Source organism: Alligator mississippiensis, chromosome 1, assembly GCF_030867095.1.
Source record: "Alligator mississippiensis isolate rAllMis1 chromosome 1, rAllMis1, whole genome shotgun sequence".
NCBI lineage: Eukaryota > Metazoa > Chordata > Crocodylia > Alligatoridae > Alligator > Alligator mississippiensis.
Genome location: NC_081824.1, coordinates 223,101,716 through 223,127,629, shown reverse-complemented (window position 1 = coordinate 223,127,629; position 25,914 = coordinate 223,101,716). Strand labels below are relative to the sequence as shown.

The following is a 25,914-nucleotide window of genomic DNA, read 5'->3' as shown; positions in this document are numbered from 1 at the left end:
AATGACACTCAAATACTAGTTGCAAATAATCCAAATCTTGTTTGATGTTAAGTCTTTTTTCCCAGGTACCTTTTTGGCTAGCTGAACTCATCTGGAGTTTTTAACATGATCAATTTGTCACAAGCACTAGCAGGGAGAAAAGGCAGAGAAAGTAACAGGGAAAGATAAGCTGAAATACCTTTAAAATCCTTCTCTTCGAGAATGATACACATATATTGTATTAAAAGTGACATGCTCCTCAGCCTCTGCCATTTTCCTCAAACAAGTCAGTCACATTGTGAAGACAGGCTGAAATTTTACTGACCACATACAAATCCTCATGCAATTTCTTAGCATTGCAGGATCAAAACCATTCCTCTTTCTGCATCCTCCTCCAGAGTTCACTGTAGTACCACATATAGTGTCAACAGCTCTGCAAAATTCAATTTGTTCCTGTGCCACCTGTCCACCCTTTCATAGGTCACCCTGAGGTATGTGAGAGGTTTACATGCCCATAATTTCTCACGGTACCAGGGTGAACTTGGGGCTTTACCAGCAAAGATCCCAGCATCAGACTTGGGATTTCTTTGTAGCTCAATCTCTCGAGTCTTACATGTTGGGTGGTTTGTAATTCCCCTTTACTCGAAAAGCCCTTTGGTAGCAAAATTCCCACCTACTCCACTAGGCTGGATTCTGAACTCCCGCACCTCACTACAAAAAATCAGGACAAACTAGTGAGGTGATCCATACTAGAATAACCACATTGGTTTGCAGGGGCTTACAGCTGATCTACAGTGGTGTAAAAGGAGTGAGTTTTTGGGGGGGCGTAGTCTTTATCCCAAAGAGAGTTGGTTCAGTGACCCACAGGTGCAGCCCGTGGAGCAACAGCAAGGATGATGGGATCTGTACTGGAGTCAGACTGGTGGCCCTCCTTGGTGGACCTAGAGGAGACCTGACTGGAGTAAGCGGGAATGATAGGATAGGATGGGCTGGGCAGGGCAGGCTGGAGCGAGCCGAACCCTCGCGCCGGGGCCGCTCATTGTGCAGCTTTTATGACGTAAGCGCCGCCGCCGTTCTGTTGCTATAGGAACCCCGGACTAACAATCCGCCCCGCGCCCTGCCGATCGCAAGCCCCGTGCCCCGGCGCTGGGGGGCGGGCACCTGCCCCGGCTCCGAGGTAAGCCCTGCGGCCCCGCAGCCTCTGACTGGGAGCGCTCCCCACACAACAGCAAACTAAGCACAAGCGCCCTGCTTAGACCAGCGGGCGGGTGGCTGGACAAAGATGCCCAAGGAGTATCTGGAGGGATTGGGCTGCTGCCTGGGGCGAAGCGAGGGGCTGGTTGCTGCCCCCCATGCGGGATCCAAAAGGGAGCATCTTCCTGGCTTCTTCCAGGCTGCCTGCTAGGATGACTGCATTCTCGCCCACCCATCCCAAGTGCCCAGGGCTGGACATAGGCATGGGTGAACCAAGTGGTTGCCTGGCGCCAGAAAGAAGGGGCGGGGGCAAAAATGATAATTTCGCCCAGAGCCTGGACAAAAAGGGGTCCCGAAAATGGTAACCTCAAAAGATCATCAAGTCAAACCCCCTCCCCCCCGCTGCGCTTTGGGCAGGAATACTGCTGAGATCAAATGATCCCAGCAAGAAGTGCCATAGAAATGCAGTGTTGTTGGTTGTAGCCAGGTTGGTCTAAGGATATAGTTTCTTCCAGGAAATGCGATATCTTTTATTAGACAAACAAAATATTTTATTAGACAAATTAGATAGTTGGTTTAATAAAAGATATCGCATTTACCAAAAGAATCTTGTCTGCCATAGAAATGTGGGGGGTTCTGTCACTGAGTCCCCCTGTTTTGCATGACCTGTGTGGGAGAAGCCTCTTGTTTGCAGGCATAAGCTTCGACATGTGCGTAAAGCATTGCTTGGCACGACATAGCCCCAGTCAGTTTCCACATGAGGGTAAAGGGTGTAATAGCCAACCTACATAGCTTAGGCAAGCAACAAAGACTTGGGGTAAGGGATAGCCTGGACTCTGTTTCAGGAGCTACCTTAGCAGTTGGCTGAGGACGCCAGGGCACCTGACTGAGGCCGAATGGAATGGAGCATGACCCCTCTAATGCACAAGGACAGATCTCTGGGGACGACAAAGCCAAGTGTGATGCATACAGAGCATCCTGAGGGGGACCAGGGCCCTTGACAGCTCTGCTACAGAGACAAGTGTGATGCTGGATCCTAGCAGACTACAGCTCTTAGAAAGGGGCCCTGGGGTGAATGAGGGAAGCTGTTGAAAAGAAAGGAGGTAAATGGGAGAGGGTGGAAGGCTGCACATGGCTGTTTTGGACCCAGTTCTTGGGCTGGGATCCAGATGAGTGAGCAGATGTGGGTTTCCCTACTGCCTGCCAGTAGAAGTGATTCCAGAGGTGGCTTTTGGGTACTGTACAGTGAGCAGTAAAACATGTTAAAGAATCAGCTGGAGAGCTGGTGTTGATGCCAGACTACTAAGTGAGGAATGGTGTGTCTGGTGGGGTGCAAGAGGAAACTGAGGCAGGCTTGTTTCCCATCCTTCCCCCACCACCCCCAACCATTAAAGCTGAGCTTGGGTGCACTTTGCTGATTTGAGGTCTGTTTGTTTCTTTGTTAACCTTACCTTTTAAAAAAAACAACAAGCACACCCTTTTTATAGCTGGGAAGGAGCATGCACATTTGAATGGTATTGCCATAGCTCACCTTTTCTCCATGGCACCCAAGCTCAGTTTTAAATGCGGAGAAGGGGTGAGGGAGAGAAGGATGGGAAGCAAGCCTGCTTCAGTTTCCTCTTCCACCAGCTCAAAACAGCCAGATGCAGCTTTCCACCCTCCCCCACTTACCTCCCTTCCTATCAGCAACTCCCCTCATTCACTACAGGCCCCCTTTCTGGTAGCTCACTGCTAGCTCCAGGCAGTAGAAGTCGAGGCCAATTCTCTGGGAGACCTCTTTATAGTAGCAACAACATATCTCCTTCCCCAGCCAGCCCTCATCTACTAAGCTTTCTTCCACTTAAGTCCAAGTATAGCAGGAACGTCTTAATTGAAGAAGACTAGCAAGCCCCAGGTTCCTTGCAGTTAAAGGGGAAGGTCACCCCTGCACAGATACTGTCCTATTTCTAGATATGCACACTGGGGACAAGGGAACGCACATATTTTAAGATCAATTCCTCAGCCTTCAGGCCTACTGAGCACCTGCTCTGCTACATAGAGCTTAAGATGGGCCTTGACCTCCTACTTTTGAAAACTGTCATGAGCTGACTCGTACCAATTCAGAAGCACGTTGGCTTCAGTCAAAATCAACCTCGATTGAGCTCAAACAAAACTGGAGACTTAGTGATTCTAAAATAGAAACAGAGAAGTGTGTGTCACTCTATACTATATGTTTCATGTCAAGCACAATCCTTTATAGGAAAGTATGAATTCATTAAAGGCTTAGAAAGGAAAATATCTGTGCTTTAACTATAGCACTGCAGTATGTTGATTATCCACTAAACTGGAATAAATTTTCATGAGGCTTTTATTGTATCGCTCCCATTAAACATTAGTCAATGGGAATCATGCAGCTGAAATCCCATGAATTACTAGTGTAAAGCAGTAAACACAGTGAGGTATTGTTAGCATATTAAGTTATTTTATGTCAGAATGTATTGCTTTTGCTTATCTATGCACCAATGTGTAAGCAGATTAATCTTAAAAAGTACTATAATATCTTTAAAAATAATTATAAAATGCCTGACAAGTTTGTTTACCAGGTTGGTGAATAGTTAAAAGAACGTGTCAAGTTGTTAAAAGAAAAAACAAGTTTCAGTGACTGCACCTATCTCTGAGCTTCTCTATCAATTTTTGTGGTTTTACAAAGACATTTTCTATTTTTGAAAACATATTTTGTTTTCTCTCTCTTGTTGCTATGGAAGAGATGCACATAAACAATGGGAAACTGGCTATAGAGAGGACACTGGAACTGCTTTCCTACAAAGGGCTGTTTTATAGGCAAAGTAAACAGAAGAAAAAGAGAAAAGATATTTTCCATCTAATCTCATTCTTTCATTATAAGGGCCCCGCCCTATAAAGGCTTATATCAAAGCCTGTGGGACTCCTTGTTCAAGAGAAGTTAAGCATGTTCATTAGTTAGTATTGTGCTTTCTGTGTTACAGTAGTAGGAAACCATGTTCAAGCAGCAATGCGATTAAAAAAAAGATTTACTGTTGCTGTGAGAAACGGTGGCAGAGATTTTCAAAGATGGAAGGGGCGGTTAAATACTCATCTTCCTTATGTCAGTGAATGAGTCTGATGCCTAATTCATATTGTGTCTTTGAAAAATTCCCACTGTATCTAGGTAACCCTGATCTGGTTGGCAAATTCCATGAGATAATAGGAACTGGTTTAAAAGGAGTTTCATAATACTAGGCATACTGGAGAAATAATTAGGTGGAATTAAGTGAAATAATTCAAATGAGTTTTCTGTTCTCAGATGAATCCATTCCAAAATCATGATATGGTCTAGAACAACCAACTGGTATCTCCCTTTGTGTTTATCAAGACAGGCATGAAATTGTTACCAACTATTACAAGCCAGGATACAAGCTTATGGTCATAGGTATGTGCAGTCTTACCCACGCTGTCCCTGGCTCAAAATTTTACTAACAGTCCTTTGTCTCCCAACAAAGAATAATAGATTACAGGTAAAACCAATTAAAATGATGTAACAGACACTGGCTGCCTGTGCTCAGGGAGGCAGGGGGGCGTTTAGAGTGGTTCCCGGAGGGCTATTCTAATTAAAACACCTCACTGGCAGCGTCTACTGTGTAGTAGCTCATTGCTACTTCACAGTAGCTTTGGGGGCACTAACCCTGATGCGACACTACTGCGCAGTAGTAATAAGCTACTTGCACAATAGCTCATTGCTACTGCACAACAGCATCAGAAAAAAAACTGTGCAGTAATGCCAGTTACTGCGCAGTCATCTAGTACTTTGTTATGCAAGTACCAAATGACTGCGCACTGACAACAGCACAGTCTGCCACTCATATAGACATGGTCACTGTCATGTATATTAAGCCCCTGCAGGACACTTCATCTAAATCTCATTTGATGAGGTTTAGATAACGCACCCCAGTGGCAATTTTTAAATTCCCCATGGGTATTTATACACATGACAATGAGGCCACACTGGAGCATTATAATTAGAATGTGAACCAACATGTGTATAGGCACCCAGAGTTCTTAGTATTTACCTAATGCAGACTAGTGAGATGTTGAAAAGTACTGTAGTGAAAGAAGCTGTAATCTGGAGGACCCCTGTCTAATTTGTTGCTGAAGTTGCTGAAGATGGACAGTGTGTAATGAGTGAGAGCCAGGGCCGGATTAATGCATAGGAAAACTAGACACATGCCTAGGGCCCTAAACTGGAAGGGGCCCAATCTTTCCCTCCGTGGTGGTGGCATGAATAGCCCTGTCCGCCTTCCTTCCCTTCCCCTCCTCTCCGCCATCCTCACCACCATGGTGGCTGCTTCCTAGTGGTGTCTCCAAGCCCTGCTCCCTGCTGGTGGCAGTGCTGGGGTGGGGTGGGGCAGGAGGGTTTCGGCTGACCTGGGGCCCATGACTTTATTTGTCTAGGGCCCACTAAAGGGTTAATCCAGCCCTGGTTAGAGCCAGAGCTGTAGGAAGACAAAGGAGGGTCTTTTGGTTAAGGAAGCTGACTGCTGCTATGGAGGAATAGATTCTATCCTGTGTCTGCCAAAGGGTTTCCTGGTGATGCTGAGCAAGTCTTGTAAGACAAACACTTCACAAGTGGCTGCTGATTACATGTTCCTCATTTTCTGGGAGCCAAAAGTAAAACAGTTCAGCTGTGATCTCGGAGCATTCACTATTGTGGTTGAAGTTGGTGAGAGCTTTGCTTTGGACTAATAAGGTACTGTAGAATCTTAAATATCTGAAAGTCCAGATCCTTGGCATCTCAAAGTGGACACCACAAACTACTGGGCAGGTGTTACCTTAACGCTTCTTTCAGCTCCTCATATGTAAAACAAAGATAAAACAAACACGTTATTTCGTGGATGTGTGTTGAAAATCACCATTATGCATGAAGCACTCTGTACTAAGCAATGAGTTCTATAAAAAAAAACCCCAGGCTAAACTTAACCATTCTGAATTGAGAATAAGGCTTGAATAGTAAGCAGTAACTAAAACCTGAGAACCAAGCAGTCAATAAATGGGTGAAATAAGATATAGAATGGCAGCTTATTTGGTGTTATGGGGTTTTAATGCTGCGTGTGTATGTAAATAAATAATAATATAAATAGTATTCCCATACACAGTGTGTAAGTACATATAAAATAAAATCTAATGGCAATATATTTTGAATTAGACAATACACCATAAGACAAACTCAAACCCAGATATAATGAACATCACCCCAGCTCTGTAGATGTACCATATTCCAAATATTAATCATTCTAAATTGCAACACAGTCCCTTAGTGGACATATATGAGGGAGAAGGATGGGAAGACAATGCAAGCGTTGCTCCTAACTCCATTCCTGACAAGTACTCCATCAAATCCAGACTTGCAGAAGTTTTTTTAAAGACACTTGGGAAAGCCTCAAGTATAATAAACTGTCAGATCTTCAGAAGGTATAAATCAGTGGGACCCAACCTTTCTGGCAGGCATGTCACAACGTAAGCCCCACACCTTCACTGAGTGCCACTCAAATCTCTTTCCCTTTCCTGACCCACTACTTTTTTTTTCTGCTTCCTTGCCCGGTGCTCCCTGTCCCATCTGCTGGTCTGTTTTCTGCTCCCTGTACTAGCTGCAGGTGTTCTCCCTGCTCCCTCTCTGACTGGCTGCATGCAACACATCCAGGCACCCGTGCCATGGTTTGGCCATGCCTAGTGTAAATTAATCCCTTGATTCCTTGACAGAAGTAAAGAATAATGTGGCCCATATTATGTGCTCTAAAGGTAAAAACAGATGTCACCAAATGAAGTGGATCAGCTGGGGCAGGACACATTTCACCACAGCTGATCACCTTTATTGGGTGAAATATACATTGCCTGTTGTCCTGCATCAAGTCTCACACATCCTGGCATGGAGATGCAGGGTGCCAGGGATTCCTCAGGTCCCATGCCTCCACTCTGGGACCTTTCCCCACTTATGAAAATGTTCCTCTGGAGATCCCAGGGCAGGCCTCCATAAACAGGGAACCCTGACTTTGCCCTCTTACCAAGATGGCTCGAGATTCCCCAGAGCATGTTTCGTATGGAAGGAAAGCTAGTCAGGTGCTCCTGGGGCTTGATGGACCCAAGATGCTGTGGGAATTCCTGGGGTGCATGGGATTGGACCCCTCCAGCTCCCAGATTATTTGTCCAGGGTGCTGGAGAGTGTGGGCAGCTCCGGGCTGCTCGCACTCTCCCACCCACCACAGAGCGAATAGATGTCTGCCTCAATGAAGTGTAAAATAGGGCCACTTTATCAAGGCAGACAAAGTGGCCCTATTTTACACTTTTTTTTGTTGACCACTGATGTGATGGGACAAAAGGTAGGGATGTCATTGCTCATTATTTGTGCTGCCATACAAATGCTTATGGCAGCAGAAATGCAATCTCAGGCAATATCTATTTTTAGCCCGAGTCAGCAACTCCTAGTCTTTGATAAAACAAAGGATTTTTACACTTTATAGAAGTGGTTCCTAAACTGTGAGTCGTGACCTCAAATGGGGTCACAATAGCAGTGGATGGGGTCACAGCACAGCACTTTTCTGTGCCAGGTCGTGCCTGCTGGGCTGCAGAGGCCCGGGGGAAGGGCAGCAGGGTGAGAAGCCCCAAGCCCACAGAGGCAGCCTGCATCCTCCCCCACCATGGGCTCTGCTCTGGCCATGCCATCTATTGGGGGGGGCGAGGGGGGAGGATGCAGGCTGCCCACTATGGGCTTGGGGTTCCCCACCCTGCTGCTATGCTGCGCTCCAGCCTTAGCAGCTGCTGCTTCCTGCAGGTGGCCGCCAGGGCTCAGGCACTGCTGGGGTGGTGGGGAAGGGGGCTGAGGGCCCTGGCCCTGGGACACTTGGGGAGAGTGGGGGGCTGCAGATTGGGAGTGAGGGGCACCGGCAGGGCCAGGGGGCTGTGAGTTGGGAGTGAAGGGCCATGCTGAGGAAATGGGGTCATAAATGGGGTCACGCTGACAAAAAGTTTGGGAAGCGCTGCTTTATAGCAAGGGCAAGGAGCTTCCTACATTCTTTGTGTCACTGATTCTCTCCTTGGATAAACTCTTTCCTGACCACCAGGTAGAAAGGAAATCTTGAAGACTGATGAGTGAAAGTGTGTCCATGCTGCACATTTCAGTGCAGCCCAATGTGAACTAAACTAGTTCTAAACAAGCTGATGCGGGTACCACACCTAGTCAAGCCATTGTAGCAAGGAGCTCCACATGAACTACTGATAAGCCCATGTGGAGCTCCATGCTGCCAGTGCAAGACTGCTTCTAAACTAGCTTATTTAGAGCTAAGTTGGGTCTATTTACCCGGAACTGTAGTATTTGGTATTGACGTACCCCTACATCCAGACCGTGGAGGAAGTTAGCCTATGTTGGGGTGGCGCAACGTGCTGTCTTCTCACTGACCTGTCCATTAAGCTGGCCAGGAGGGATATGGGGTGGAGTCATTCCTAATGGCGGAATGTTTTATGCCCTGGATCCAGCAGTGTTCAGTCCCTGGCCTTTGGTCCAAATCCAGCCCTCAGAGCCACAACCTCTGGCACACGATCCCCACAGTTTGGGAAATTTGGTGACAGGGGAGTGGTGGCAATATTAATTGCCTCCCCCCTGGCCAAATAACCAAGCTAAATGTGGATGAATTCATGCCCCACCCTGTTGCTGCACAGCTGGATCAGACCCAGGCCTGTCACTTGTGTGGCTGGAATGGGGCCAGGTCGCCCCCCCCCCCCCCCCCAAGCCCACAACAACCAGATTAAGTTTACCAGCCAGATCTAGCCCACAGATGCATCTGGGTGAAAGACACACCTGGGCATCTCCCATCTGGCCCACAGGGCAAAAAGGTTGAGCACCACTGCCCTAGATGCACTGACAAGGAGCAGAGGGTGTGATTACAGCTGACCCTAGCTTAAAGGTGGGGGCACACAAGAATGACCTGTACATCAGTATGGGGCCAGACAAAATCCTGCCCCACAAGAAGGCTACTTTAAGCTTCCTAAGGCAGGTAATATTTTTTGGTTATGTGTTTACACAGTGTTTCCTGCAGTGGGGGGGTTATTCCTTATTAAGGGCCTCAACTTTCTACCACAGCACCAGTTATAAAGGGGAAGGAAAGGTCACTCACCAAAAAAAGTAAGGAAGATTTTTTAAGTGAACTAATCCTTTTCTAATGCAGCAAGACAATAGGAAGCAGGGAACACAGTCCCAGGAAAAGCATTCATGCTCCAAACACTTAAGCCCAGGCTTTCAAAGGCTTCACTCCATTCTTATTTCAGTGGGAATGGGGTGCCAAAGTACTTTGAAAACATGAGCCCTAGTGGCTGCCTGCTATTCTTAGTAGCTCTGTCAGATACCAAGTCTTGCAGAGCTCACAATTTCACTCTTCAGTAAGAGCCCAGTGATGAACTACTGTGTTGAATCCCTGCTTCCAAGCAGCTTTGTAATATTTTAAAGCTGTCAAACTGAAACTCCCTTCTGTTTTGTAGCTTCCCCAGTGACCCAGAAGGCAGAATACACAAGTAAGTCACTTCCCTACTGGGACAAAACACTGTTGCATGCAGCTCATCTTTAACAACAGGCTGTTTGTTATTGCCTGATGTCAGAGTGCATTTATTCCCTTTAACAAAATAATATAATGTCATGCATGTAAGGATGACAGAGAGAGAAGGGAACTATGAGATATGTTAGTAATATTACTTGATGCATTTTCAGAAGGTGTTCAGATACTGTAGGAGTGAGGATTGTAGAATAGAATAGAATTTGATATGTAGTTTGAAAATTTCCAAGCAGAATGTCAAACTTTCAGCATGATGCATAAATGAGAGAATAATGGGAAGGTGATTCCTTAAAGTATGGGCTGATGTAAGGTTAAAATTAGCTGGCATATTTTGTCATGTTTAGATTGCAAATGCTGAGTGCTTGTGCATTTTATTTAACATTTCTGAGCTAACATATTACTCAGGGAAGCAAGCAGGTTCTAGAAATGAATATATTCTGTTACAGCAGGGTACACAGCCATTGCAAACTTTTTCAATGAAAAATGGCCTTCCCACTAAAACAAGAAAAATATGAGGATTATTCAAAAATGCCTGAAGAACATTACTGTTATTTGTTAGGCACTGTAAAAGCTTTCCCAGTACAGTGGATGGTTCCCTCACTCCTGCAACACCTCTGCTATTCTGGTTCCATTACTCTGCTGGATGGAGGCTATCATTTGTAGTAGGATGCGTCAGACTGTGAGAGGTGATTTACTAATGGACAGGACAGCAACTTCAATGAGACTGCCAGAGCCATCTCTGACACTTCCCAGTGCCAAGCTTTATCCCAGGAATCAGTGGAGGTGCAATTCATCCTTTGCAGAGAGGACTCAGTCTGATGTCCATACACCATTTACTACAAAATAGGGCTCAAGTGGAAATTAAATGGTGTGTACGTCTTTTACTGGCCTTCTACAACAGAAGTGAATATCAGGCTGTATGCTTCAGCAAGAGCAGAGGAAACTGTGACTTCTGATTATTTTTTCTTTCTAATGACAGCATTAAAACAGAGGGTCATCAACCCTCTTTCATTTAATTGCATCTATTTAGGCTCAGGATAGCATTCCCTGTAATAGAAAACAGCTTCCACTCTCACTCCTAGCTACATTCAATCCAGTATTTAATTTTCCTATTAAATAACATGTAACAGTTTAAATGCTCAGTGACTGAGGAGTCTTCCTAAAGAACAAAAGGGTTGTACATGTGCAGGTGTGTAGTGGGTGTGATGGCAGAATGAGTGGCTAAGTGTCTCACTAAGGCTTCAGAGGGACAGTTTTGACTTTTGCTCTAGGCTTGTGCTAAAGCAGAGGTATCAAAGATATGGCCCACAGGCCCAAGCCACATCATCTGGCCCTGCCTGTCCAGGACCCTAATCCCATGACATGCAGGATCTATTGCCCACTTCAGCCAGGGCAGAACGTAAGTCACAAGTGGCCTGCTTCAGACGGGCACTGCTGTGACAGTCTCAGACCAGCCAGAGCAGGTGCTACATCTGACATGAAGTGTGGGAGGGGGCATGCTTCATGGGTCCCCATGCATGCCAACTCCAGTGCTTGCTCCAGCTGGTTCAGGACCCACGCTGCATGCAGTGTCCACTCCAGACTGGCTGGAGCAGTCAGTGCATGTGGCTTGTGTCCTGGGCTGGCCAGAATGGGTACCACACGCAATGCAGTCCTGGACCAGCTGGACTGAATGCTGTGGCCATTGGATCTGGCATACAGGGGGAAGCAGGGAAGTTCCATGGGCCCAGTGCAGTCTGTGGGGCTGACCCTGTGCTTCTCATCTGGTCTTTGGACCAGTCCTATGCCACTTATCTGGCCTGTGGGGCCATATGATTTTGATATCCTTGTGCTAAAGGCTGCATCCAGTCAGCCCAAGTGTAAAGGAATACCTGGTTGGGGATTCAAAGGTGTCCAGACAGAATGCCAACCACATCACTCCCTTGGATTCTGTTGGCTACATAATTTGCTGTGCCTTCCCCTAATGGGCCAGAAGGCCTGGCAGATCTTTAACCCTTCTTTTTACTATGTCCATCTTAAACATGCACAGAATGGCCCAATCAAGAACCATGGGGGGCTCAGTGCCCCTGAAGCCTTGAGTGGTAGGTGCTTTGGACCCAACCTATTATTGCTTGCAAGAAGAATAACTTCACTTCTGTATTTACATGGTTTGTGCCCAGAAAGCTCTTCCCTGGAGGACAACCCACATCAGCTGATCGAAAATGTCTTTAGCAGACAAAAGACTCGAACACTTGCAGATCTACAAAGTCCTACAGTGCGTTCGCCAGAGGGATAAGAAGCAGATAGAAAAGATGACCAAGCTTGGATTCCAAGACCTCATTAATTTCACCGAGCCCACCAATGGAGAGACTGCTCTTCATTTAGCCTGCATTGCAAATGACATTGACATGTGCAACTTCCTGATAGAACAAGGAGCTTATACTAATGTTCAGGACCGGATGGGGCGCACGGCTGTGATGAAAGCAGCTGAGCTGGGCCATGATTTAGCCTTGGATATATTGGCAAAGGCTGGAGCAAACATGACCATTGTTGATAATGAAGGAAAAGGTAGAGTCCCGCTTAAACCTGTTGGATAGAAATATCCTGGTAGAGCCAGGATCAAACACAAATTGCATTTTGATTTCTCAACACGTGTTGCAGGCTGACCATGCATAGTAAGTCCATCTTTAGTGGCAATGTTTGGTCTACATAAAGAGCCTATGCTTGCATCACTATTTTTTTTTGGCTCAGCATTAAGCCTGTGACTTGATACTGAATATATGAGGGTTTGGTGTCTATTTAGCATTCAGGGTAGAAAAGGAGAGGGGTGGCTACACCATTTGGCCCAAGAGAAGGGCTCTTATAAGGGCTTATGTAGCATTGCAAGCATAATCACTTTCTCTGGATCAGGCCTCTAAATATTGGGAAGAGCTACAAATTAGCTTTGTAAATGTCTAAATACTGATGGCCTGATTTCGTTGAATATTGGTTACTCCACATTGAAATCCAAAGAGTATTTCATATGTTCCTTTTTAATGCCCTTATCTTGAAGTTGAATTCACACAGATAGCACTTTAAAACCCAAGAAGTTAATGGGTCTGTGTCAATGTTACCTACACCTTCTGACCAGATTAATTGATTAGGACCAAAAGAACCTTCCTCAATATTTATTTCAGGCTCTGAATATTTATTTGTTAACGGCATTTCTTGGGGGTTTTTTGTTGCAGGTGTTTTGTTCTACTGCATTTTACCCACAAAGCGACACTACCGTTGCATTAAGATTGTCTTAGAATATGGTGCAGATGTTAACAACTGCACTCTTGATGGGAAGCCAGTGTTTCTGCAAGCCTGTGAACAAGCCCATGAGATTAAGGACATCTGCCTGAGATTCTTGGAAAAAGGAGCAGACCCCAATGCAATGAACCCAGTAGGAACACTCCTATAATTAAATATTTATTACTGTAATGTAGATGTAAATATTTATTACTGTAATGTAGATGTAAGACCACTACAGCATATGACCAAAAATCTTTATATTGGAATAACTATAGCAGCAGCAGACAGGCATTTAAAAAGCAGTGCATAAATTACTTCCATACCCAACAACTTCATCATCTTGGATGTATTTAAATGGCTGTCCTGTGCCTGGACAGTGGATCCAGTTATATATATAAAATGCTAGTTTCCTAGAAGGTCTGTATAGTTTCCCGAAAGGTATACATTGCTGTGGCTTCAGTGTAGCTGTGCCATTTTATACCAGCTGAGGATCTAGCCTATGGTTTCAAATGCTGAAATAATATCCAATAAATTTAGAGCTATAATGTGGCTACATGGGAACACGGGGATGAGAAACTACAAGAAACCCTTTACTTTGCCCTCCCTATCCTCTGTTCATCTGAGCAGGAGATTGCCATAATCCAGGCCATTTATTTCAGAGGCAATAATAAAAAGAAAAAAAATAGCTGGCCCAGTACCATCAGCATATTCAACATTCCCTGTGCTGCAGATACCCACCAGTGCAGGAGCATACCCTCATCCTTATTCCTAAAATCACCCAGTCTAAAAATTTCTTCTCTCCACACATGCCATGCCTCACTACTCTTTTTGCTTCCCACGGTGAGCCATAGAAAATAGATGGGGTTAGCTCTCTACCCTGAAGGCCTGAAGATTGAGACTATCTCAAACCAGGTCCGGAAGTGACATGCAAAGAATGCACTGCTAGCTGCCCCCTCCCTGTTCAGCTCTGACTGCTTTCAATTTGAGTGTGTCTGCTGATTAGAGCTGTGCTAATGATAATGCAAACTCCAGAGTGCAGAGAAAGGGGAGAGGGAGGGCTAGGTGCTTTTAGGTACCTAAGTGCAATCCTGTTGTACCCTGCCCTGTTCCTAGAAAACCATGAACCCATGTTTTTATAATATAGCCCTCATTTTAGCCTTAAGGCTAAATCAGGGAAAGGAGGATCCACATGCCTTTTCAGAAATGGCTTTTCAGGGACTCGAGCAGGATGGAACAGGATCACACTGGGGCATCTAATAGGTGGGGCTGGCCCTTGCTAATAATGCAAGATCCTCCACTTGGAATAGCAAAGGGCCACTGCCTTGGTCCTCTGCCACATCAGTCAGTGAATTGAAGCTAGGTTGGAGAAGTTCACAGCACTGCCCCCCCAGCAAACTCCCTGTGCTTCAGCGACATTCAGCCTGCTTGCCAGCTTGTGCAGCTCCTGGCCAGCAGTTACAGCAGCTACCTCTGTCTTGCACAGCCTCCTACCCCCAAATTACCTGTAAAATAGACCTTATTCACTGAGGAATAATCCAGCTGTCTGATTGTTTCTCTGTGTTTATACTGTAATCAGTCTCTGGCCTCTCGTTTTCTGATGGTGGATGGACACCGATAGACAATATGAAACATCTGAAATCAGAGCTTTTGAATTCACAGGATCAATTCTTTTCTATTCAATCAGTACTTCACCAGGGGACCATGTTGCAGATTCACAGGGCTCTTGGAACTCTTTTTCTCTTTACAGTTCATTCAAGATCAGATGACTTCCATTTTCACTGAATTGGCTCCCCAGGACAAAGAGTTTTCCATTTGCTGTGACTCACAGTTTAGCTGAGTTCAAACAGCGTGGCCCTTCTTTTGACAAAGTAATTTTCAAGAGAGGTCAGTTGTATTGCCTGGCTATCATGTCCAGGGAGGCGGCAGGGGCCTGTCCCATGTCAGGCAAGAACACTATTTAATATTTTACGTGGATGCAGTGCTTCATCCCCAAGTGCTTCACAAATGAAATATTTATTCTAGTGATATTCCACCACCTCTGGGATGCAGGGACAACAGTTAACCCTAATAATGCTAGGCTGTATTTCCCTATCCCTTAAACACTTTTGCAAGAGGCAAAGTCCAGAGGCAGCTAACACAGAAAAGTAGTGGTCCAGTTAATGCATTAATTTATATTTGAATTTGTGTATAGACCAGTAAATTATGTATCCTTTACATGAAACCTTACCTTTGTGATGATCTTTTCTGAGTTTTGAGGCTTAAAACCATGCTCCAGCCATCGCCCCAGCATTATTTGAGGGCTTGCTTGAGCAAAGGCAGAGAGAGCACATGCCACTGAGATATGCAATCAAGGTATACTATCTATATTTTTCCCAACCAAAGCCAACCAAAGTCAGGCAATCCTCAGAATATATGTTCCACCATAGCAAAACATGCCTGACTATCCAGTACAGATGTGGTGTTGGTGTAATAGAAGATTTCATAGATTTCATAGACATTAGGGCTGGAAGGGACCTCGGAAGATCATCGAGTCCAGCCCCCCGCCCAAAGGGCAGGACGTCAGCTGGGGTCATAGGATCCCAGCAAGATAAGCATCCAGTTTCATCTTGAAGGTGTTCAATGAAGGCGCTTGAACAACCTCCGGCGGCAGGCTGTTCCAGACCTTGGGGGCTCGGACAGTAAAGAAATTCTTCCTTATGTCCAGCCTGAAACGATCTTGTAGTAGTTTGTGACCATTCGTCCTCATCATTCCTTGGGGCGCTCTGGTGAACAAACGTTCCCCTAGATACTGGTGATCACCCCTGATAAACTTGTAGGTGGCCATCAGATCACCCCTGAGCCTGCGCTTTTCCAGGCTAAAGAGCCCCAGGGCTCTCAGCCTGTCATCGTAGGGTCTGCTTCCCTGACCCCTGATCATGCGCGTGGCTCTTCTCTGGACTCTCTCAAGCTTCTCCACATCCTTTTTGAATTGTGGAGCCCAAAACTGGACGCAGTACTCCAGCTGCGGCCTCACTAAGGCCGAGTACAGGGGGAGAATGACGTCCCGGGATTTGCTTGAGAAGCATCTATGGATGCAAGCCAGCGTTTTGGTCGCTTTACTAGCCGCAGCATCGCATTGCAGGCTCATGTTCATCTTGTGGTCAATGATGACCCCCAAGTCTCTTTCTTCCATAGTGCTAACCAACATAGCACTGCCGAGCCTATAAGGATGCTGCGGGTTTTTCTTCCCAAGGTGGAGAACCTTGCATTTATCGGCGTTGAACACCATCAGATTCTCGTCCGCCCACTTGCTGAGCCTGTCCAGGTCAGCCTGGATCACTCGCCTGTCTTCTGGCGTGGATGCTTTGCCCCAAAGTTTGGTGTCATCGGCAAACTTGGCCAGTCCGCTTCTGACTCCAGTGTCCACATCGTTAATGAAGATGTTGAACAGTATGGGTCCAAGGACAGAGCCCTGGGGGACCCCACTGGTCACAGGACACCACGATGAGTGACTTCCATCAATTACTACCCTCTGGGTCCGACCCCGGAGCCAATTTTCCAGCCAGTGGATCGTGGGGGACCCAAGGCGACAATTGGCCAGTTTCTCCAAGAGACGATCATGGGACACCAGATCGAAGGCTTTTTTGAAGTCAAGATATATGACATCAATCTCATCTCCCTTGTCCAGGTGATAGGTCACCTGGTCGTAGAAGGAAATGAGATTGGTCAAGCAAGACCTACCCGCAACAAACCCGTGCTGGCTATCCCTTAAGATGTTGGCGTCGGCCAGTCCATTAAGGATAGCCTCCTTAATAAACTTTTCTAAGATCTTCCCCGGGATAGAAGTCAGGCTGATGGGCCTATAGTTAGCCGGATCCACTTTCCTCCCTTTCTTGAAGATAGGCACCACGTTGGCCTTCTTCCAGTCTTCGGGCACTACACCAGAGCGCCAAGAGTTTTCAAAGATCCGCGCTAGAGGCTGGGCTATGATGCTCGCCAGCTCCTTGAGTACCCTGGGGTGAAGATTGTCAGGGCCGGCTGACTTGAAGGTATCCAGCTTCTTAAGATGTTCCTTCACGAAGTCAGCATTAATGGAGGGCAGGGGATCACCCTCACCTGGACTTCCCGGCCCTGTAGCAGGCACAGGCGTCCCATGGGGCTGATGAAAGACCGACGCAAAGTACCTATTTAATAGGTTGGCTTTTTCCTGGGCGTCAGTTGTCAGTTGCCCCATCTGGTTCAGCAGGGGTCCAACGTTGCCCCTGCTTTTCCTCCGGCTCCCCACATATCTGAAAAAGGACTTTTTATTGTCCTTGATGCTCAAAGCTAGCTGGAGTTCAGTTGCAGCCTTGGCTTTCCTGGTCTGCTCCCTACAGGACCGGACCAGTGCAGAATAATCCTCCTTGGAGGTGACTCCCATCCTGCATCCTTTGTAGGCCTTTCTTTTTAGCCTCAGGAGGTCTGCTAGGTCCCTGGAGAGCCAGGGGGGCTGCTGTGCCCTCTTGCTGCCTTTCCTCCGAGATGGAATAGACTTAGTTTGTGCATTGAAGATGGCAGCTTTGCTCAAGAATATAATACTAGTAGTGAAATTCTTCAAACCTCACCTTCCCGTGAAAGATCACTCCCCCAGTTAGGCTTGTTGCTTCTCCCTGCCAGGGAAGAAAACTGGACCAATCTTCTTGGGTTCTGGCCTTTTTTATGACAGGAAGGCAGGTAGCCAACACAAGTACTTTTCAGGCACCGCTGCTCAAAGTTCTTTGCACTGGCTGGATTATGACCCTTTTCGCTTTTTTTTTAATGTCATCTCTCACACAGAAATAACAGGAATCTCTTTTACATGTGTTTCCATGGTTGTTTAACTCCTGAGTAAGAGTCTGGCAATCTCTTTCAGCGCCTGATAACACTGGGAATTGCTGGGTGAAAAGCCCTTATGAAAAACCTGTCCACTAATGTAAGTGTTTGAGGGTTTGTGTATGCCACCTCTGTGCCTAGGAGTGACACTGTGAGGCACGCCTCACTTCATGCTCCTGCTCCAAATACATCACATCTCAGAAGCAAGGCGGAGAGAGGGCCCCAAGACAGAGAACCTGAGGGCAGTGCTAGGCTTGTATGCAAGACTGCTCTGAGGCAGCTGCATTCCCTTATTCTCAGGACCTGGCTTGTGCAGAGCAAGAAAAGGAAAGAGGTAGTATAGAACACGTTCAGTGGGAGCTAAACACTTTTCAATAGGGACCTATCTGCTAATAAAGTGCATGTGTAATTTTCCTCATGTAAGAAGGAACATTGACTTCAGTGTGGCATTCAGTGTCATGCATGCAGCCAGCTAAGTGTGCAGCTGCTTACAGGATTGAACCTGTGGGTTTGAGTGCTCATGTTCTGAAGGCTGCAGTGTTAGGTTCCTAAATGTAAGCTGCAAAAGACTTTGGAAATATAAGGCTGGCAGCCTCTTTTACTACTTTGTAATGCACAAAGGAGGCCTCTAGTTCTGATAACCACTAGCAACACTGGCTTATGCCATTTAGCAAGAATACCGATGTAAAACTGATCTGCTTAATTTGCAGGTGACCGGTCGTACAGCCTTAATGGAAACAGCCAGAGAAGGTGTCCTGGAGGTGGTGCGTGGCATACTTGAGAAAGGAGGTGACGTTAACCTGTTTGACAACGAAAGGCACAATGCTGCCCATTTTGCAGCCAAAGGAGGCTTTTTTGAGGTATCTTAGTAGATTGTACCAACACCTTACTGTAAAGTTACCTAGTCCTTTTGGATTTAAGCAGAACAGTCAGTATTCGGGAATAGTTTCTATCAAATCATCACAGGGCCTTCAGAAACAATGAATTTTTTTCCCCTCACAATTGTTCAACAGTTTTCTCTGAGGTATCGATAAATGTGGGCTCTTTCCCATCTGCCTTACGTGGGTGATTCCCTCCAGAAAGATGATGTCTCACGAGGTGCAGCCTGTCACAGTTATGTGTTACGGAGGAGGTGTTTCTATTATGAGTAGAGAACATGAAAGGAAAGTTTGGAGGTGTGCATGGTGGGGGAAGCAGCTGCCCTTCCTTCATCTAATCCTACTGTTTTTAAGGTGTGTGTACATTGTACAAGATAATGAGTGGGGAAAGCCATTATTTCAACGCAGATGAAGAAACTGGTTATTAGCAGCTCTTCCTTTCTGCCCAGAATATGTATATAATTCTGCTGTGGAGAAGCCTGATGACATATTCTACCCAACTTGTGCCTTCTTTGTTTTAGATCTCTACTGGAATGCTTCCATTTACTTATAGCGTGTAATTGCTCTGTTTTAAAGGCAGTCCCCTGCATGGGTTGGTAACAGCCGAGATTGAACTTGGGAAGCAAATAAAAGCAGAAGCTATTATTACCAGGTTTCAGGGACTCAGGTTTGATGCATCATCATAGCACTCTCTCATAATCTTTTATATGTGGACAAAGTGGTAGAGAGGGTGAAGAACAAGATGATTGAGCTTACACAATATTTCAGTTATTTAAAACAATTCCCTCCCCCTGTTATTTCAACATATTTAGTACAGGCATATTTGATGGCACTGATATTTCTTTCCTAGATTTTGAGGATTATTTCTGCCTATAATGGAGATGTGGGGCTGATTGCCCTGAATGGGAATACACCACTTCACTATGCTGCTGCAGGGGGTTTTGCAGATTGCTGCAAATTTATAGGACAAAGAGGTAAATAAAAGAGTGTATTTACAAACATCATGCAAATTCTTCTGCATTAAATATAGGATTTCACTTCCACACAAAAGGCAGACTTGACTCTCTAGGGCTGTCACTTTGGCATCTTTAAATGAATACTAAATTCACTAGCAAGCTGTCAGGAAATTTTCCTACTAATGTGGCTGAGACACTGACAGGGCAGAATAGTTCTCAAGAGAAGTAGTGGAAGCTCAGTGGATCTGTGTAATTTAATACCAGACTGGAGTAAACATTCAGGCATAGCAACTAGGGAAAATATTCTGTTAGCATGGGATAGATTAAATGCCTCCAGAACTGTCCAAAGCTGCTGTTGAAACCTTCACAGCTTCTATATTCCCATTACATTTCAATATCAAATTAATGTATTTATTTCCAAATACGTAAAGGATCTGAACAATGGAACTGAGTCATGGACAGCCTCATTTTTTATTATATTGAATTATTATAATTTTTTGATTATATTGAAGTGTAGCCTCGGGACATTTCATTGATTTCACTTGATCCTGAAAAATCCTGTGCTCTGTTCTTGAGGTTGAAACACTATAAGCAACAGCATTTCACATAGCCAAACTGTAGTTCTTAACAGTAAGTTAAGAATGACATTTTCAACTTCAATTTTGATTTTCCAGGTTTATTACTGGTTAAATAAACATTTCAAAAGCCTTACATAAGTGTACATGTGTGCACACCCACACACACATGGATATTTTTAACCACTACTTTATCGCTATTTATAAAATGTAATTTGCTGTAACATTTATCTTCATACTTAAGACAGTATAAAATGATAGACCACTAATTAATTATCTACAGCAGCATATTGAAAATCTCCTGTATTCAGACTCAGCTAGTTTGGTGTGTCACAACCCAGTAGTTTTGGTGCCTCGGCACGGTGGAATTTTCCCGCCACATGAGAGCCTCTTGCAAAAGTAAAGGCTTTCTGTTGCTGCAGAAAACCCCGGTGCAAGAGAGTTCCCGCCATTCGGATGTAAATGTGTGTTCCGCTATTGGCCAGTTCTAAATTATGCACACGTGGCGGCTAGTAATTGGCTTGCTGGCCGTTTAAAAATTAGCGCGACTTCCGCCCAAGTCGGAGAACTTTGAGCACGCTGCAGAGTGCCTCTGAAGAGATCTGACTCGTGGCTGAGCTAATCGATAGCCTGATCACCTATCGATTTGTCTCCCCGTCGCTAAGCGCAATCCCAGACGTATCCCTTTCCCTGCCAGCCCGATCTGTAGACGGACGTGCTGGCCTGAGTCCTGCCAGCTGGAACAACTAACGTGGTTGTTCAGACGACCGGACCATTTTTCGTCGCAACAGCAAGCGACGTAAGTAAAGTTTTACAACCATAAAGCTTTCTCGGCCTCTCTATTCACCAGCCCGCCCCAACGAACGAGTAATTATTGAATCACCTCGAGTCGGCTTTAGCCGTCCGAGACATGGTGCACCCAGTATTTTCACTAAAATAATTTCTCTAATGGTAGGTTGTGATCCCAAATGGAAGAATCTATTAACAAAGACCCCAAGAATCATTGCCAAAGAAGGTGGCTTTAAAGCAGCAGCAAAGGAACTGCATAAAATTGAACGGCTCTTTGCTAAGTACTCCAAACCTGGAGTGAAAGAGGCTAACCCGCAGTGGTCGATAAGGCTGTACGATTGGTCCTTAGAACATCAGGCAGCACTTCGTGAGGCGTTTGAAGCAGTCGACAGAGGGGATGGGACAGTAACCAAAGATGATTTTATATCAATCATTCAAGAAAAGTGTGCCTTTGTGGATGGTGAGCAAATACAAACAATTGCCCATGCACATGAAAAAACTCGTGCTGGGGGAGTTAACAGTGAAGAATTTTTTAAAGGTTCCAGGTACCTGCAAAAAGCCTACCTCATTACATCTTTTGGACCAAAAAAGAAGAAAGGGAAAAGAGGGAAAGCCAAGAAAGGGAAGTTTACCATCCCCATGCCAATTTGTATCATTCCAGAGAATGAATGCCCACGCCGAAAAGATGGCGGGCCTATGTATATGATTGAGGCCTTTCAGAATGCTACTGATAGCAACCGTTTCAATCGGGATCATCCACCTGAACATCCTGTGCAGGATGACTCCGCATGGTATATTGATGAGCCAGGGAAGACTTTCACCAATATTAACTTCCTTGTTAAAGCAGGAGACATTGCATCTCTGAAAAAAGCTTTTGAGGAGGGAGTGCCAGTGGACGTAAGAGATTTACATTACAAAACCCCTTTGATGGTGGCATGTGGAAGCGGGAACATGGATGCTATTAAATATCTTCTAGAAAAGGGGTAAAGTCACTTCTTAAATATTTTAATAGTTGGGGAGTAGTTTTTAGGGGGTTTAGTACAGGGTATATTTTTGATGGTTGACTGTAATAAATACTGCCTACTCTTCTTCTATTTTTATTCATCAGTCTAAAATCTGAACAAACTGCAAACAGTAGTTAATTTATATCCATGTCCCCCTATTAGGTATGGTTCTCTTTGTTGTCATCACTGCATCAACTTCATGCTCATTGTGGTGGAGCACCTTTGGGGGGTGCTTGCCACTCGAAGGCTTTCACAGCCTCTGAGGGGAGCCTGCTTTGGTGGAGCAGCAGGAGAAACCTTCCCCAGGAACTGTTTTAAGGGGGAAGGTGTGTGGCAAAGCACCTTTGGTGTCTGCCGCTTTAAGAGCATGAAGATGCAATCAGCAGGAGTGGCCCCAGCTATGATGAGTGGTCGTTTTAAGATTCAGGCCAGCAGAGCTAGAGTCAGCAGTCTGCTGCCTGGCACTGAGCAAACAACATCTCCTGATGGAGCTGCTGCTCTGGTAACACTAGGAGGTAAGAGCAAGAGCTTATGGAGATGGCTACAAGAGTCTTGGTTCTGGGCATGATCTAAAATTGCACCCTGCCAGGGATGGGTGGTCTGGTGGGGCTGTTTGTGGTGGAACAGTCCTTCAGAAATGCCAGGCCAGTTACCACCCTGGTGAAAGGCTAGGAGGGGCATCTTAACCCCAGCCCCCACCTTCGGGTGGGTTATTTATCATTGGAGACAGTTTGGGGCCAGGCACAGCTGCAGCTACCTGAGCCCATGTGGGGTGCAAGACCCCAGAGAGTGTGAATGGTGGGCCAGGCATCCCGGTGAGTGGCACCTGAGCTTGTGAGGATGTTCGACCCGAGGCCCAGCGGAGGGGCAAAGTATGTGCCTCACTGGAGGCAGGGTGCAGAGCGGGGTGCAGAGGTGTGCCTAGCGGCCTGCACAAGAGTGTCAGTGGGTAGGTCCTGGAGAGAAGGTCGAGTAGAGAGGGGTAGTATTGAGGTCCTGCAAACATGGGGGCCTGAGATGACACCCGGTGAGGGAGGGGTGTGAAGTGAGCCCCAGTGAGCAGGGGGCTTGAGGGTAGGTCCTGCTAACATGGGGGCCGAGTTAGGTCGAGGTAAGCCTTTGGGTGCCTGAGGCCACAGGTGGGCTGGAGGCTGATTGGGTGGAGTGACTGAGAAGAGTGATTGGGTGAAGAGCTGCAAAGAAACAACGGGGTGAGTCAGGAGCCCCTGATTGAGAGCAGCTGGGTGAGTGACCTGGCGAGAGACCGGAGGCAGAGTTAGTCCAGTGTTCTGCAAACCGCCTAGCGCTTGCTCAGAAGAGGGCCGTGGGAGAGGCCGAAGAGCCCACCCGCTTGCTGCCCAGGGAGTGCAGGCAAACAAGCCCAAGGACGATCCGGGTGAGGGCAGGGTGAGTAAGGCCCCATGGAAAAGGAGGGGCAGTACAAGTGTGGCCCTGCAAGGGGCGGTAACACAGACCGTGTGAGAGGCGGTGGAGTGAAAGAGGCCTCAGTGAAAGGGAAATGGTACAAGTGCAGCCCGTACAGGGCAGAAAGTGAAAGGCCTAAAACTGTTCTGAGCAGGGCCTGTCCTCATGCCGGAGCAGAGCACAGCTGTTAAAAACATCAGCGAGTGTTGAGATACAGTACAGGGTGTTTGGAGCTGCATACATAGGCCCATAGAACAGGGCATTCAAAGGGCAACCTTTTGCCTAATTGAGATCCTAATTATTTAACAACAAGGCATGGCAGACGAGAGAGGTGGGCGGTGAGCCCAGGAACATACAGGCGGGCCAACTTCTGACCGGCCCCAGGAAGCCCCCCCTGTTACACACATTCATATTTTGAAGGTGGAAAAATGGGGCCACCTAATGGTGACTTACAGAAATGGTTCAAGGCAAAGCTTTTGCTCATATCTGATGTCTGAATTATGTGGGTTTCAGAAAACTATCTGATTTTAGTCCATGTGAAATGCAGGTACTCAGCACCTCCCTTTGAGTTTCAAAAACTGCTGAATTCCAAATCAGTGGATGCTTTCTGAAAAATTCTGAAACTTCTCTGTTGCAGAACTCACAATACATCCAGGTGACTTTGGCCTCAAAAACTGGACCCTCAAGTACACCCTCAGCTGATATGCTATATAGCTGACATGGCATATAATAAGTATATTAGGATTAAGGCTGCAGTCGCATGTTGCAGCCTAGTATTTTTTCTACCTCAGACATTCTATAGGAAACTGTAGTTGACATAGATGCTTGGGAACTGTAAATAATAAAATGTAAGATTTTATTTTGAACAAGAGTTGACAAATTAGAAAAAATTCATTTAAACTATTATATGAACAGCTATAGAACCAGGGCAGGAAATAGCAGGGTGTCTATTCATAAAGAAGAAAATGAAGTACGTTAAGATATATGGAACAAGTTGCTACATACAACTGTGATTTTGAAAAAGCCAATCTCTTAATTTTAAACATAATAAGCATTACATTACCTGAGCATAACTAGCCAGAAACCATATGGCTTGTGTCTAAGAATGAGCCATTACTTGTAGTCCTGCAGAGACTTAGGCAGATGTGTACCTTTACTAGTTGAGTAATCCCAACGACATTGGCAGGACACATATCATTTTTGCGTGAAGGTTTAAGTCTTTAATCCTTAGTGGTTTATGCATTGTGCTCTTAGGGCAAATTAACCTGTCCTGATTTTAGCAAACCTCTGCTGATTTCACACAGTATCAGATGCAATAGTGTTGATAGAGTTGTTGTGCGTGTGGCGGGGGGTGGGGTGTGGAAAACCCTCTAAGGGTTTTTCTCTCTTGTCAATCCATGTCTTGGGATTACTGGAGACCTTATACTTGGGGATGATTATCAATGGGACTGGAGATTTATTTGAAGATATGAAAGAAGCACCTTTCATCTATTTGATCACTGGGGTAAGAACCACTGGGGTTCTGCTCACAAGCCCTTGGTTTTCAGCTTTTCCTCTCAAGGGTTCCCTTACCCATTTCAGGAGAACTGCTTGATTTTTCCCCACTATTCTGAGCTCCTTTTAAGAATATAATAAAACAGTAGTATCACATCTGGGTCCCACTCCTGTATCGTATCAATGGACTCTTGCATCTTTGCAAAACCCCCATAATTTTAGGTTCCCTGTGATTGGACAATACTTTTCAAATTGCTACATTCTTATTAATACTATTCATTGCATATTACAATGCCCAGTCTGCTTTCTGCTTCTTTCCTAGCTGCCACTGTGCTCCCTACTCCTCTTTGATCTGCCCTGTGCCACTCATAGAGGCTCCTCATTCCGCTTGTGGCATGCGTGCCACAGGTTGACCATCCTTGACCTAACTGGCCTTGCCCTCTTTAAGACTGACATTTTTCAGAATACAACTGGATGTGCTTCCTTGAAGAAGACAAAGGGGAAGACAAACAAAAATCAGAGGAAGGGATCTCATAACTCGTTGCTACAGTGATGTAGCGGTGGCGACACAAACTATGACACCAATGCTACATCACCGTAGCTCGTCGCTACGATGATGTAGTGTCCAAAAATAACCGTGCACCACCAGGACTTTAGCAAGTACTAACTAAGTGACTGCAGAAGTACCAAATGCGCAATCAGGGGAATGTGTAGACACACCCACTACAAGCAGCACAGTAGAAAATGACATAAATTGCTTACAAGCCTGTTTTCCCTTTCCTTATAGATGTCTGATTTCAATAATGCAAGTAGGTATCATGCAGGTCTACAGGGGAGGAAGTAGGGTAGTGGTCACTAGGCACACAAACTGTTAAAATTCATATAATTCCACGAGAAGCTATACCAAACATTTAAAACTGTTTCAAAGCTGTATAGCAATGAGA

General features: G+C 45.7%; 1 protein-coding gene across 3 annotated transcripts in view; it reads left to right on the top strand.

The window, feature by feature from the left end:
• The first annotated feature begins 1,085 nt into the window (after window positions 1-1,085).
• The window catches only part of ANKEF1 (ankyrin repeat and EF-hand domain containing 1), a 44,930-nt gene continuing 20,101 nt past the window's right edge, over window positions 1,086-25,914 (top strand). The window contains exons 1-7 of one of the 3 annotated variants that reach the window (XM_019500701.2): window positions 1,086-1,156; window positions 4,475-4,600; window positions 11,924-12,311; window positions 12,971-13,170; window positions 18,560-18,709; window positions 19,578-19,701; window positions 21,214-22,030. In XM_019500701.2, coding sequence (XP_019356246.1) covers window positions 11,966-12,311; window positions 12,971-13,170; window positions 18,560-18,709; window positions 19,578-19,701; window positions 21,214-22,030 — 1,637 coding nt within the window. In that variant the 5' untranslated portion in view covers window positions 1,086-1,156; window positions 4,475-4,600; window positions 11,924-11,965. The remainder of the gene's footprint in view (window positions 1,157-4,474; window positions 4,601-11,923; window positions 12,312-12,970; window positions 13,171-18,559; window positions 18,710-19,577; window positions 19,702-21,213; window positions 22,031-25,914) is intronic. The other 2 variants (XM_006270570.4, XM_019500702.2) reach the window with 2 other exon arrangements.